Below are 12,377 nucleotides of genomic sequence, written 5' to 3' on the forward strand. Positions count from 1 at the left end.
GAGAAGTGTGGTGAAATATAATGCTTTCCTACACAAGGACACGCCTAGTAAGTCTGATATTTGAGGATGCAAGTTCAATGTAAGAATACATGTCTGAAATGAGAGGGAAGAAGTCTAATTTAATAAGAAGAAATGTCCAATATTACAGGGAGAGTCTGATATAAGAAGACATGTCTAATATTACATCTGATATAAGAAGACATGTCTAATATTACATCTGATATAAGAAGACATGTCTAATATTACATCTTATATAAGAAGACATGTCTAATATTACATCTGATATAAGAAGACGTCTAATATTACATCTGATATAAGAGGACATGTCTAATATTAGATGGCTTGTGTCCAATATAAGAGCAAACCTCATGATATTGCGGCGTTAGAGAAACGAGAGTTTGAGAGTTTGTGCTTGTGTTGAGTGAGTAGTGGATATAATGCCTTTTATTAATGTATTTTTTGTTTTTGCTCTTCCAGTGAAATGTGGCCGGTGGAAAACAACGAGCCGAAGAAGGATTTCACTCTGAGGACGTCTTTTGTTGACGGCGCGTAAGAGGAACGTGAGCTCGGCCGCAGGGGGAAGAGGAGGGCGGGGCGCTTTCCGAAGGCTGTCGTGTGACCGTGGCGAGCGGCTCCCGTTTTTGGGGGACCGGGGGGGTCGCCGACGGGGGTTTTTGCACCTGTTCTCATCCGCCTTTTCTTTTTCTCTTCTGACGAGCCGCCGGGCTTCGTCGGTCGTTTTTGAAGTAGGAGCACACCATCTCCCCCACCCCCCCTCCCAAACCCGCCCCCCCCCCGGCTTTGCGGCCGTTAGCGAGCGCAGGGAAGGCGATCTTCCAGGCCTAGTTCCCCGCAACCTCCTGGTACCCGAGGGCCCGGTGTGGGTAACGTCAGAGGTACTGGCTGTTCGGACCTTCCCAGAAGCCCCCCAGCCCCAGCAATCCGCTCGCCGGCCGGGGCGTGGCGGACGCCGGATCGAGTCCCCCCGTGTGTCGAGCCGCGCCGTGGCGGCCTCTGCTCCCCTGCCCCGCGCGGCCCCTTTGAGGAAGGTACGGCCCGCGTGAGCGCGTCGTATCCCGTGTCACAAAAGGGACGCTGGAAACCAGAAACGGGCCGGCCGGCTTCGGGCCCGGTCCAGCCCCGATACGTCGCGCAAAAAAAACCTATTAGCATTTCCTCATGTTTCCTGCCCTCTCGGGCCCCCGCCAACCTTCGGGCCGTCGGCCAATGGCGGGCCCGATCCCGTCCTTTCCGCGCCCTGCCATTGGTGGAGCTGTGACGTTCTAAAGCGGTAACGGTCAATAAAAAGGATGGATTGAGCCGGGAGGGTTCACTGTCGCCAGGCACGGACACAAGGCCTGCATCTCTTCGGACACGGTAAGTTTGAGTGTTCCACCTGTTTCTCCAGTCAGATCAGGTGAAAATTTGTTGCAACTGTTTAAAAAAATAAAAAAAAAGTCTGAGAATCAAAGGTGTGAAAGACAGTAGATTACATTATTAGCCTACATTACTTACAAACTTGAAATATTATTAGCCTACATTACTTACCTACTTGGATAATTACTTTATGGAGCTCATAGACATGCAAGACTGTTCCAACTTAACTTTTAGTACAGATTCTCTCTCTCTCTCTCTCTCTCTCTCACACACTCGCACACACACAATTATTACAGCTGAAATGAGATCAGAATAGGTAAGTACAATGGTTATAATGTACATTTTTCATTTTTATTACAGACACAATTTTTTTTGATGATCTAAGTGTTAACATTTTGGCAGGCCAGCCACTCCTGGGAAGATTCACCACTGTTCCAAGTGTTCTCCATTTGGGGATAATGGCTCTCACTGTGGTTCGTTGGAGTCCCATAACCTTATAAATAGCTGTATAACCCTTTCCAGACTGATATATTTGAACAACTTTTTTTTCCCTCATTTCTTGTGGAACTTCCTTTGATCGTGGCATAGTGTGCCTGTAGAAACTTTGTGGTGACAATGATGGCACGGGTCAATATTTGAGAGGTTTAGATTCAAAAGGACTGGCTGCAGTCAGGCCCGGCTTTGTTCAATCTGCTGAATCTTATTTTCAATTAATTGGCTGATTGAGTAACTAAAGCCCTATTCGCACGGGACTAGCATTACCTGGGGACCTCTAGTAACTTGTAATAATTTCGGAGGTCGTATGTGATCTTAATCCCATGCGAATCTGCCATGTCCGTAATTTGTAAAGTAAAAATTCCACCGCAAATTACCTGCCATATTTCGCCAAACACAGAGGTCATGTGATAATATTAGTCCCGTGCGAATCGGCATCTCGGTGATTTGGGGTCGTGTTTTACTGTTACGCAGAGCAGAGCCTCGACATTTTCAATCATATCCGGGGGGATAATGTCAGTAAATTCGAGTAAAATACAGACTTTGCTTATCCCGTGCGAATGCGCCGCACCAAACACAGACGTGGGGGGTGGGGGGGTAATTTCTAAATCACATGAGGTCCCCGGGTAATACTAGTCCTGTGCGAATAGGGCTTAAGTAATATTGCCCAATTACTTTTTCAACATGGGTAATGTGAAATTGAAAATTATCCCTTTGTCTAATGTTACATTTTGTCTCCATATGTGAAATGATTCAGTGTGACAAATATGCAATAATTAGGAAATCAGAAAATACTTTTTCTCTATATTTAGCTCTGTATTTTTGTCTGACCTGGAGAGGATTAAAACCTGCGATAAGCAGACACTTCAGTTTAATGGATAATTTCTGAAAGGGTTTTCCTTGCAAAAATATTGTCAGTTGTGTCACAGAAAGATTTTACTCATTTGAAGTGGTTAAGCTCATTTACATAAACTTAAGCTGTTTTTTTTTTGCTCATTAGGTACGGTTGTGATTACAGGTACAGCGAGAGTAATTTTGATGATTAGGTAAATTACCACAACCATTTGCGTGATTGTGTAACTCGCAATCTTAACGACTTACTTTATAAAAACGGGTTTAACTCTGTACGGTAGTTGCTCATTATTCAATCAGTAGTTACCTTGCAATTACATGCGTGAAATCCACTTCTTTTAAGATCACAAATATGTGCTTAGAATGTTTTTTAACTGAACGTTCTAATGCTGATGTCACAATCACCACTGGCAATTGAAAGCAGTGGAGTTCTAGAGCACTTGCTTAGAACGTTGAAAAAACATTCTGTAAAACCACTGGGTTAAATGCTTTGTGTAACCAAGGGCGACGGCTCTTTTTTCCGTTCCGTCACTCAGACAACAGACATGGGCGTTTCCCTTCTCCGCCTGCTCGTCCTGGTCGCGGCGACGGCGGCCTGGGCGGATACCGCCGCGGCGGCTAGAACCACCCGCTGGCCCAAGCACCCGAACACCAAGAAGCCTCCCGGTGGCCCCGTTCGGGTGGAGCGGGTCAAGACCACCACCACCACCACCAGCGTGCCCACCAGCACAGGCATGGAGGAGACCACGGGGTCCATGGACGCCTTCTCTCTCTCCCCCACAGACAGCACCACCTTCTCCGGCGACCCCTTCCCGGACTACCACACCGACACCACGGCGCCCCCCGGTGCCCCGCATGGGAACTACAGCCTGGACTACAACGAGTGCTTCTTCAACGTCTGCGAGTGCTGCCCTCCGGAAAGGGGACCCCCCGGACTGATGGGGGAGATGGGCTTGCCAGGTGGAAACTGACCCCTAAAACTGAACCCCCCTGCCCCCCCCCCCCTCCCATACAGATACGCGCCCTCCTTCTCTAACACACAATGAAAGTGCCTTTTGCTACTGGACACGTGCACACCCCACTGTCTCCCCACTGTAGTCACTGTAACTACAAAATAGTAATATTTTTTGGGAGGAGTGACGGAGGCCGGCTAGTAAACAAAGGTACTTGATGTGTTCCGTCTCACGCACACCTGATGCAGCTAATGAAGGGCTTGATTACCTGTATCAGGTGTGCCTGAGGTGGAACACCTCAAATACCTGGATCTGGCTGGGGCTCCCAGAGGGAGGGTTTGGCTAGCACTGCGCTAGCTCACGTTACCCCTGGAGCGACTAGCCAGCTAGCCGTTGTTGAATGCTCATTTAATCCGGCCGAGGGGACATCTCGTGCATTTGTTCAGTGGCGTTGGGGGCTTTCGTTCACGTGCTCGTTTGTATTTATTTGTGTGTTCATTCTGCAGTTTCCGTTAGTCTTTTCTCTAGTTGTGGGCTGTCGACCATTAGGGCTGTGTCGTTGTTCAGTTCAGTTTAGTTTAGTTTAGTTTAAACTGAAAAGCTTAGAATGTTTTTTAACTGAACATTCTAATGCTGATGTCACAATCACCAATGGCAATTGAAAGTTTAAACTGAAAAGTTTAAACTTCATAGCAGGCTTGTGTATTTATGCGGCGTTGTAGCATTGTGTATTTGACAAGCAGTGTTGCACTTGGTTTATGGTGTATAATTGAGCCTTTTTGGTAGGCCTCGTGGATGATAAAGTGCATTTGGAAGTAAAGGGGTGAAAATAGTTTCTTGGGTAATTGTACCAATCGGTCAATCGACCAATGAAATTTCACGTAGCACGGAAGATTAGAAATATTTAAATGCGCACGAGCTTGATATCTGAGCACTGACATTCGGCCCCAAGCTATTCAAAATGTACAACCTCAGATGAGATTGTGATATCTTTACAGCCAGGTGGGAGATAGGCGCGCGAACAACAACATTAAAAGCCTGTCTGTGTCCGAAACGTGACTAATATTATGCATGTTCGTTTTTTTTTTTTTGGAGGATTTAGGTTTTTTTTTAACAGAACCCTGTAGTGCGGAGATAAGCTGAACGGGGTTTGTGCCGCTGTTTGAATCCATGGAGGCAGGAGGGAGAAATCCGAACTCTGACAAAGGCTAATTAGAGGAGCGTTTAAAAAACGTTGAGTTCTCTCTGTTTGCGGGAACATGTCCGGGTATACGGGGGGAGGGAGAGATGGCGTGTGCAGGCTGTGCCTTTAACAGGGACTTATTTCCGGGATGTCTGCACTTAAAATATATAGCCTACTTCTTCTTTTTTTTTTTTTTTACTCGACTGCCGTTTAAATTATTCAGCTCCACATTCTCATTTGACACCCAGGGATTATACGCTCCGCTTGACGTGTTGAGGAATCGTGTAAAGTCGACTTTTCTTTGGAACTCAAGGGTGCACACGCTTTGAAATATTAGTGCTTTAGGGATTTCACATCGGGCTCCATGTATGACGAACGTATCCTGTTTAAACTCTTTAATCTTCTTAATGTGAAACGTGAAAAAATAAAATATAAAAAAATGCACACAGGGGGATCTTGGAAAAGTCAGTTAGGAAATTTCTCTCCGTTTGCCATGGGTGTTTGTCTGTATCACAGTCCATGAGGTGTTAGTTTCTGTTACAGTGGGAATGTTGTCAGCCTGTGTTACAATGCATGTTGTTAGTCTGTTACAGTGCATGATGCTACTGTAGCTTGTTACAGTGCACATGGCTTTAGTTTGAGTTACAGTGGGAATGATGTGTTACAGTGCATAGTGTTATTCTGTTACAGTATATAGTTTTAGTCTGTTACAGTGCATAGCGTTATTCTGTTACAGTATATAGTTTTAGTCTGTTACAGTGCATAGTGTTATTCTGTTACAGTATATAGTTTTAGTCTGTTACAGTGCATAGCGTTATTCTGTTACAGTATATAGTTTTAGTCTGTTACAGTGCATAGCGTTATTCTGTTACAGTATATAGTTTTAGTCTGGTACAGTGCATAGCGTTATTCTGTTACAGTATATAGTTTTAGTCTGGTACAGTGCATAGCGTTATTCTGTTACAGTATATAGTTTTAGTCTGTTACAGTGCATAGCGTTATTCTGTTACAGTGCATAGTGTTATTCTGTTACAGTGCACATGGTGTTAGTCTCTGTAATATCGTCCATGGAGGCAGCAGTGCAGTATAGTGGTTAGGGATCTGGACTTTAACTCAGAGGTTGCAGGTTTGATTACCGGGTGGGGCACTGCCATTGCACCCTTGAGCAAAGCACTTAACCTGAAACTGCCCCAGCAAGCCGTCCAGCTGTTCGAATGGATTTTGTGTGCAGCCTAAGCGGCCCGAGTCTCTCCGGACGAGAGGGTCAGATAAATTCCGGAACGTTGTGCATTTCAGGAGTCCCAGGAGAGAAGGGAGAGCCGGGTCCAAGTGGTCTTCCTGGACGTGCGGGCCTCCCCGGAGTTCCAGGAGTGAGCGGAGAGAAAGGTGGGTTTCCGTGTCTCCAGTATGGCCCGGGTGAGCTTTCACCAGCATGTTTTTAACTTTGGCTTCTGAATGTCAGGCAGCCCAAGTCCTCCCTGAACTTCTGGGAGCCTCAAGATTTAAGCCCCAGTCCCGGCCAATCACACGGCAACCACGCAAACCGTCCCAGCAACGGTTCGGTGTCACAGATTCCGCTTGTTTTATTGGACGCTGGTGAACGATTGATTGGTTTATGGCAGCTCACTGTCATGGAAAATGACAGTTATATTTAAATCTCAGAAGATTCCGCAATTTAAAAAAAGCTATTTTGGAAACACTAATTTCAGTGTGTATTTTGTAAAAAAAAAAGAAAAAAAGTGAAGGCTGTTGTTTTTGCCGCTACAGCACAAGATAAAGTCACTGTAAAACATCAAACTGAAACAGTGTGATGGCCAGTAATGACCGTTTGATTTCATTTTGGGGGGAAAATTCTAGCTTTCACAGTGGAGTCAACACACATTACCCTGGGCTTCCAGTGAAATCGGTGTGCCTCTCACACCATTATTATTACATGGTGATGATATCAGGCTGAGCCTGTTCTGTCCGTGACTTGTTCATTTCACCCCTGTGAAAACCTCACAGATTCCATCCATGATAGGAACTGAAATGAGATTTCCCGCTTGTAGGAGAACCCATCATTGACTATGCCCCTTCAGGGATCCTGGTTATATTACCAGGCATGAATGATGACTCCCTCAGCCTATCAGAGAGGCCAGTTGTACCTGAGCGGCCTATTGAGTTGTGCAGGAGGCGGGATCAGAGCAGTAAGATTGGAGGAGAGGAATCGGTTATGGACAACAGACAGACAGACAGACATTGCCAAACACCAGAAGCATCACTGTCACCAGTCACCACTATCTTGGCATCATCAGGGCTGTTGTCATGGTTACCATCGCCGGTAAACTGTCCTCACGGTCACTGTTTTCCTCAGCATTGTCACAAAGTTGGCCCCCCGTGGAGGTCAGCCCCAGTCCAGAGGCCGTTTCATACCTGGGGAGTAAACGCTTCTGAGCGGACTGACCGTGACACACACTCCGTCCCACGTGTGATTGACAGGACTCTGCTCCTCTTTCCCTACCACCCCCAACCCCACCTCACCCCACCCCGCCCCTCCTCTTTTCGCCAGGAGCCAAAGGCGACCGAGGAGAAATCGGAATTGCCGGAACGCCGGGAATTCCAGGAATCCAGGGTCTGAAAGGTAAGCGTCTCTCTCTCCCCCCCTCTCCCTCTCTCTCTCCCTCTCTGTCTCTGTCTCTCTCTCTCTCTCTCTACTTCTCTTTCTCTCTCTCCCTCCTCCCTCTCCCTCTCTCTCTCTCTTCGTTCCTACCCGGGAATCGAACCTGGGACCTTTCGGTTACAAGCCCAGTTCCTTACCCACTGCGCTACACTCCGTCCTTTCAGTGTGTTGGCGACGTGCAGCGGAGTCACGTTTCGGATGCAGGATGTAGCAAGTAACACGACTGAGAAAAACATAACATTTTTACCTTCTGACATTGGAAGGATCAACAGAATGAAGTGAACATCAAATCAGGGTGTGGTTTTAAGCTGAGAACAAAAGCCAGTCCAGTCCAGTTTTCGGGAGCAGGGTTGGGGGATCAGGGGTGTGTCCATTGGGTTGATCTTTGGAATTTGATTGGCTACCCTAGGTGCCACCCCTATTTTTCTACTTAAAATAGCACATTATAATTGGCTAATACAACTGTTGGCAATAGTGTGGCCCCCCCTTACTGAGTCTGTGACCCCCCCTCCCCCCCACCCTTCCCCTGACCTCAGCACCCCTCTGTTCTGTTGTTTGGCTCTGAACCCCTTACAGGTGACCCAGGCCTGAAAGGTGACAAAGGGGACCTGGGCTTGCCGGGGTTCAAGGGTGACCCCGGGCTGAAGGGCGATGCCTGCGAGAACGGGACCAAGGGCGAGAAGGGGGACCCCGGAAAACCCGGGGCGACGGGACCCCCGGGAGCGAGTGGAGATCGGGGTGCACCAGGAGAAAAGGGGGAGTGTCCACCAGCTGAGAAGGGGGACAGGGGCGACCCCGGTCCCATAGGACCGAGGGGGGACCCGGGCCCACCGGGGGCGAACGGGACTCAGGGACCCCCCGGCAAACCGGGGGCGCAGGCGGAGCCGGGGGTCCCGGGCTCGAAGGGAGAGCCGGGGGGGAGGGGGCCGCCCGGCCCCGGAGGGGGCCGGGGGATGTCGGGGCCCAAAGGCGACAGGGGGGTGAAGGGGGAGCGGGGCCCGCGGGGGTTCAAGGGTCCCCGGGGCCCCCCGGAGGAGCGGAAGCGCTCGGCCTTCAGCGTGGGCCTGTTCCCCAGCAAGTCCTTCCCGCCGCCGGGCCTGCCCGTCAAGTTCGACAAGGTCTTCTACAACGAGGACGGCCACTACAGCCCGGAGACCAGCAAGTTCAACTGCACGCACGGCGGCGTGTACGTCTTCAGCTACCACATCACCGTGCGCAACCGGCCGCTGCGCGCCGCCCTGGTGGTCAACGGCGTGCGGCGGCTGCGCACGCGCGACTCGCTGTACGGCCAGGACATCGACCAGGCCTCCAGCCTGGTGCTGCTGCGCCTGGCCGCCGGCGACCTGGTGTGGCTGGAGACGCTGCGCGACTGGAACGGGGCCTACTCCAGCAGCGAGGACGACAGCACCTTCTCCGGCTTCCTGCTGTACGCCGACCCGGCCTGACCCCGCCCCTCCTGACCACAAGCTTCCTGACCCCGCCCCTCCACCCCTCCTGACCACAAGCTTCCTGACCCCGCCCCTCCGCCCCTCCTGACCACAAGCTTCCTGACCCCCCTCCGCCCGCCTCCCCACAAGCTTCCTGACCCGCCCCTCCGCCCCGCCTGACCACAAGCTTCCTGACCCCGCCCCTCCTGACCCGCCCCTCCGCCCTGACCCCGCCCTCCTGACCGCCCCTCCGCCTCCTGACCACAAGCTTCCTGACCCCGCCCCTCCTGACCAGCCCGCCCCATCCGCCGCCCTCCTGACCACCTGGTGACCCCACCCCTATCCCACACATTGGACCACACACCTCCTGACCACGCCCCTCCTGACCACACCCTGTGTGACCACACCCCTCCTGACCACACCCCTCCTGACCACACCCCTTCTGACCACACCCCTCCTGACCGCGCCCATCCTGACCATGCACTTCATGACCGCACCCCTCCCTCACCCATCCGTCGCCCTGGGAAACCTATCACTGCTATTGCCTCCACTATTAGACTGCAAATACTGCCAACATTTACTGTATTTGATTTAATCCGCGGAAGGAGTGAAGCCCTCTTAAAAAAGCCCTTTTAAAAAAAAGACCTAAATTAATTAAAACAGTCACTTATTTTATTAGATTCTTATTGCTTAAGAATCTCTTCTTTGGGGTCTAGGCTGTCCTAGTGTCTGGAAAAAGGCTTTAACCCGTGAAGGTCAAAGATATTTGTTTGAATGTGGTGATTTATCCACCTAGTTTACAATCTAAGGCCAGTGAGGGAACTGATAATAGAATAGTGTGGTTTGAGTGTCTTTTGTACAAAGACAGATTTGTTAATCAATGCTAATCTAAATGTTTGCAGTTGTAAAATGACCTGTAAGAGGATATCAGTCTGGTACTAATTGCTTTGCACTAACAAACATTAGAACACTCTCAAATAAAGCTGAACAGCAAATCCAAAGCTTAAAAAGTTCAGAGTGTACTGTGTGTGTGTGTGTGTGTGTGTGTGTGTAGTAGGGTGGAGTTCTGGCTATACGCTGTAACTTGCTATTCTGACCCCTTGTCCTGAAGATAAGGGTTCAGCCAAGGTGATACAGGAAGTTATATTTCATGAGTACATTTACCACCCACCTCACCCCCCCCCGCCCCCCACCCTGCCACACACACAAAAGTTTTAAAAATAAAATTTAAAAAATGAAACCATCTATCTTTTCTCAAAGTGTCTGGTGCCATGAAATGGTCCAGTAATAAATCTTGAATCTGGCCTACTCATCACTGTCTTTTGTGCACTGCTCTAACTGAGAATTTCTAAGGCGCAAGGATAGAAACTAACACAGTGGGCAATAGTGCCTAATAACACCCCCCAATTTAAACTCCTCCCCCCCACACACACACACACTCCAACTATTCAATATTTAAGCAATGTCCTTATCCAGTGACATACACCGTTTTTTTTTAAATAGTTAATTTATACAGCTGGATATTAATTAAAGCAATTCAGCTGAAGCACCTTTGCTCAAGGGCACCTCGCCTCACCCAGGAGTCGAACCTGCAACCCAGGAAGCCCAGTCCCTGTAACATTATGCTACACTGCCGCCACATGCACACATTCGCACGAATACACTTACATGTAGAGGCACTATGACGTATGTCAGCCCACACAAACGCACACACCCACGCAAAAATAGAGAGAGAGAGAGAGAGAGAGATGCAATGATGACATCACCAGGAACACGAACAAAACTAAATAAAAAAATTATAAAATCCTCATTGATTAATGCTGCAGCTCTTGGAAAAAAAAACACGAACAACCCTGCCCACCCCCTCCAGCCCCCAGTTCTTCTACCGTACCTATAGAGCCTGCAGCCATCCCCTGCTGTCCCTGAATGTGTGCCCCCCCCCCCGCCCGGCCCCCCGCCCCCCCACCATGAGATGCAGTGCAGCGATGGGCATCTGATCCTGGGCACCCCGGGTGCTCTGCCACTCTGTCTGCCTCCATTCTGCACACACACAGGTCTGTCAGAGGAGAGAGAGAGAGAGAGAGGGAGGAGAGGGAGAGGGCGAGAGAGAGAGAGAGAGGGGAGACGGAGAGGGAGGGGAGAGGGGAGAGAGGAGAGGGGAGAGAGAGGGAGGGGGAGAGAGAGAGAGAGAGGAGAGAGAGAGAGAGAGAAGAGAGAGAGAGGAGAGAGAGAGAGAGAGAGAGAGAGGAGAGGGGAAGAGAGAAGCGAGGAAGAGAGGGGAGGGAAGAGAGAGAGGGCAGAGAGAGAAAAGAGAGAGGGAAGGACAGAGAGAGAGAGAGGAGAGAGAAAGGAGAGAGGGAGAGAGAGAGTGAGAGAGGGAGAGAGAGAGAGAGAGAGAGAGACCACTCTGGCGCCAGAGAACCTGAGAGGCGCACTGGGACTAATCAAGATTAAATAAGCCCCCCCTGACTCTCCTACCGACCGAGAACTTCAAAGTGGGAGGGGGTGGGGGGGGGTGACGACTCTGACGTTTGCATATTTTTATTTGATGGAAAGAACTAATGATGGAGCAGAAGAGGAAACAAAAAATACCCCCCTCCCCCCCAGAGACCCCCCACTGCTGGGTATGAAATAATACACATTTACAAAGCAGCTCACAGCAGGCTGTCCCACCCACTCCCTGGGCCTGGGAGAATGCGAGGACCTCTGGACTACACACTGCGCTAGGAAGGTTGTGTGTGTGTGTGTGTGTGTGTGTATGTGTGTGTGCGTGTGTGTGTGTATGTGTGTGTGTGTGTGTGTGTGTGTGTGTGTGGTGTGTGTGTATTCATGTGTGTGTGTTGTGTAAAGTGTGTGTGTGTGTGTATGTGTATGTGTGTGTGTGTACATGTGTGTGTGTATGTGTGTGTGTGTACATGTGTGTGTGTGTGCATGTGTATGTGTGTGTATTTATGTATGCATGAGTGTGCATGTATATGTATGTGTGTGTATGTGTGTGCATGTATATGCATGTGTGTGTATATGTAGTGTCGTGTGTGTACATTGATACATGTGTGCTTGTGTGTTGTGTTGTTATGATGTGTTGTTATGTAGTGTGTGTTGTGTACGTGGTGTATGTGTGTGTGTGTTTGTGCAGGAGTATGTGCATGTGTGTGCATGCGTGTGCGTACATCTGCGTGTGTGTGTGTGTATGTATGTGTGTGTGTGTGTGTGCGTGCGTGGGTATGTGTGTGTGTGTATGTAGGTGTGGTGTCAAGGCGTTCCTAATGCAAAGGGGGCTTTCAAACTGTTTTATTTTTTGTAAAATAATAGTATTAAAAAATGTTCAATCAATTCACAGCTGGGGAAGTTAGCTGTGGCAGCCCTTGCGGATGTGAAATCTGAGAAACATTAAAGTGCTCCTGAGTCCCAGGTAACAGGTATCGATCAGA

General features: G+C 49.3%; 1 protein-coding gene and 1 long non-coding RNA gene across 3 annotated transcripts; one reads left to right on the top strand and one right to left on the bottom strand.

The window, feature by feature from the left end:
- Positions 1-803: 803 nt before the first annotated feature.
- On the top strand, positions 804-9,076 carry LOC135258192 (otolin-1-A-like). 2 transcript variants are annotated; one of them, XM_064341492.1, is made up of 5 exons: positions 804-1,377; positions 3,261-3,684; positions 6,157-6,246; positions 7,409-7,480; positions 8,096-9,076. In XM_064341492.1, the coding sequence occupies exons 2-5, from the start codon at positions 3,270-3,272 to the stop codon at positions 8,962-8,964; spliced, it is 1,446 nt and encodes a 481-aa protein (XP_064197562.1). In that variant the 5' UTR covers positions 804-1,377; positions 3,261-3,269; the 3' UTR covers positions 8,965-9,076. The 2 variants fall into 2 exon arrangements, with proteins under 2 accessions (XP_064197562.1, XP_064197561.1); XM_064341491.1 differs by lacking the exon at positions 804-1,377 and having other exon boundaries at positions 2,765-3,684.
- Positions 8,902-9,512, bottom strand: LOC135258194 (uncharacterized). The gene is made up of 3 exons (XR_010330900.1): positions 9,309-9,512; positions 9,128-9,170; positions 8,902-9,048 (listed from the first exon to the last, which is right to left on the bottom strand). It is a non-coding gene; the product is annotated as an uncharacterized LOC135258194 (long non-coding RNA).
- Positions 9,513-12,377: the final 2,865 nt, after the last annotated feature.

This window comes from Anguilla rostrata, chromosome 6 (assembly GCF_018555375.3).
Source record: "Anguilla rostrata isolate EN2019 chromosome 6, ASM1855537v3, whole genome shotgun sequence".
Lineage (NCBI taxonomy): Eukaryota > Metazoa > Chordata > Actinopteri > Anguilliformes > Anguillidae > Anguilla > Anguilla rostrata.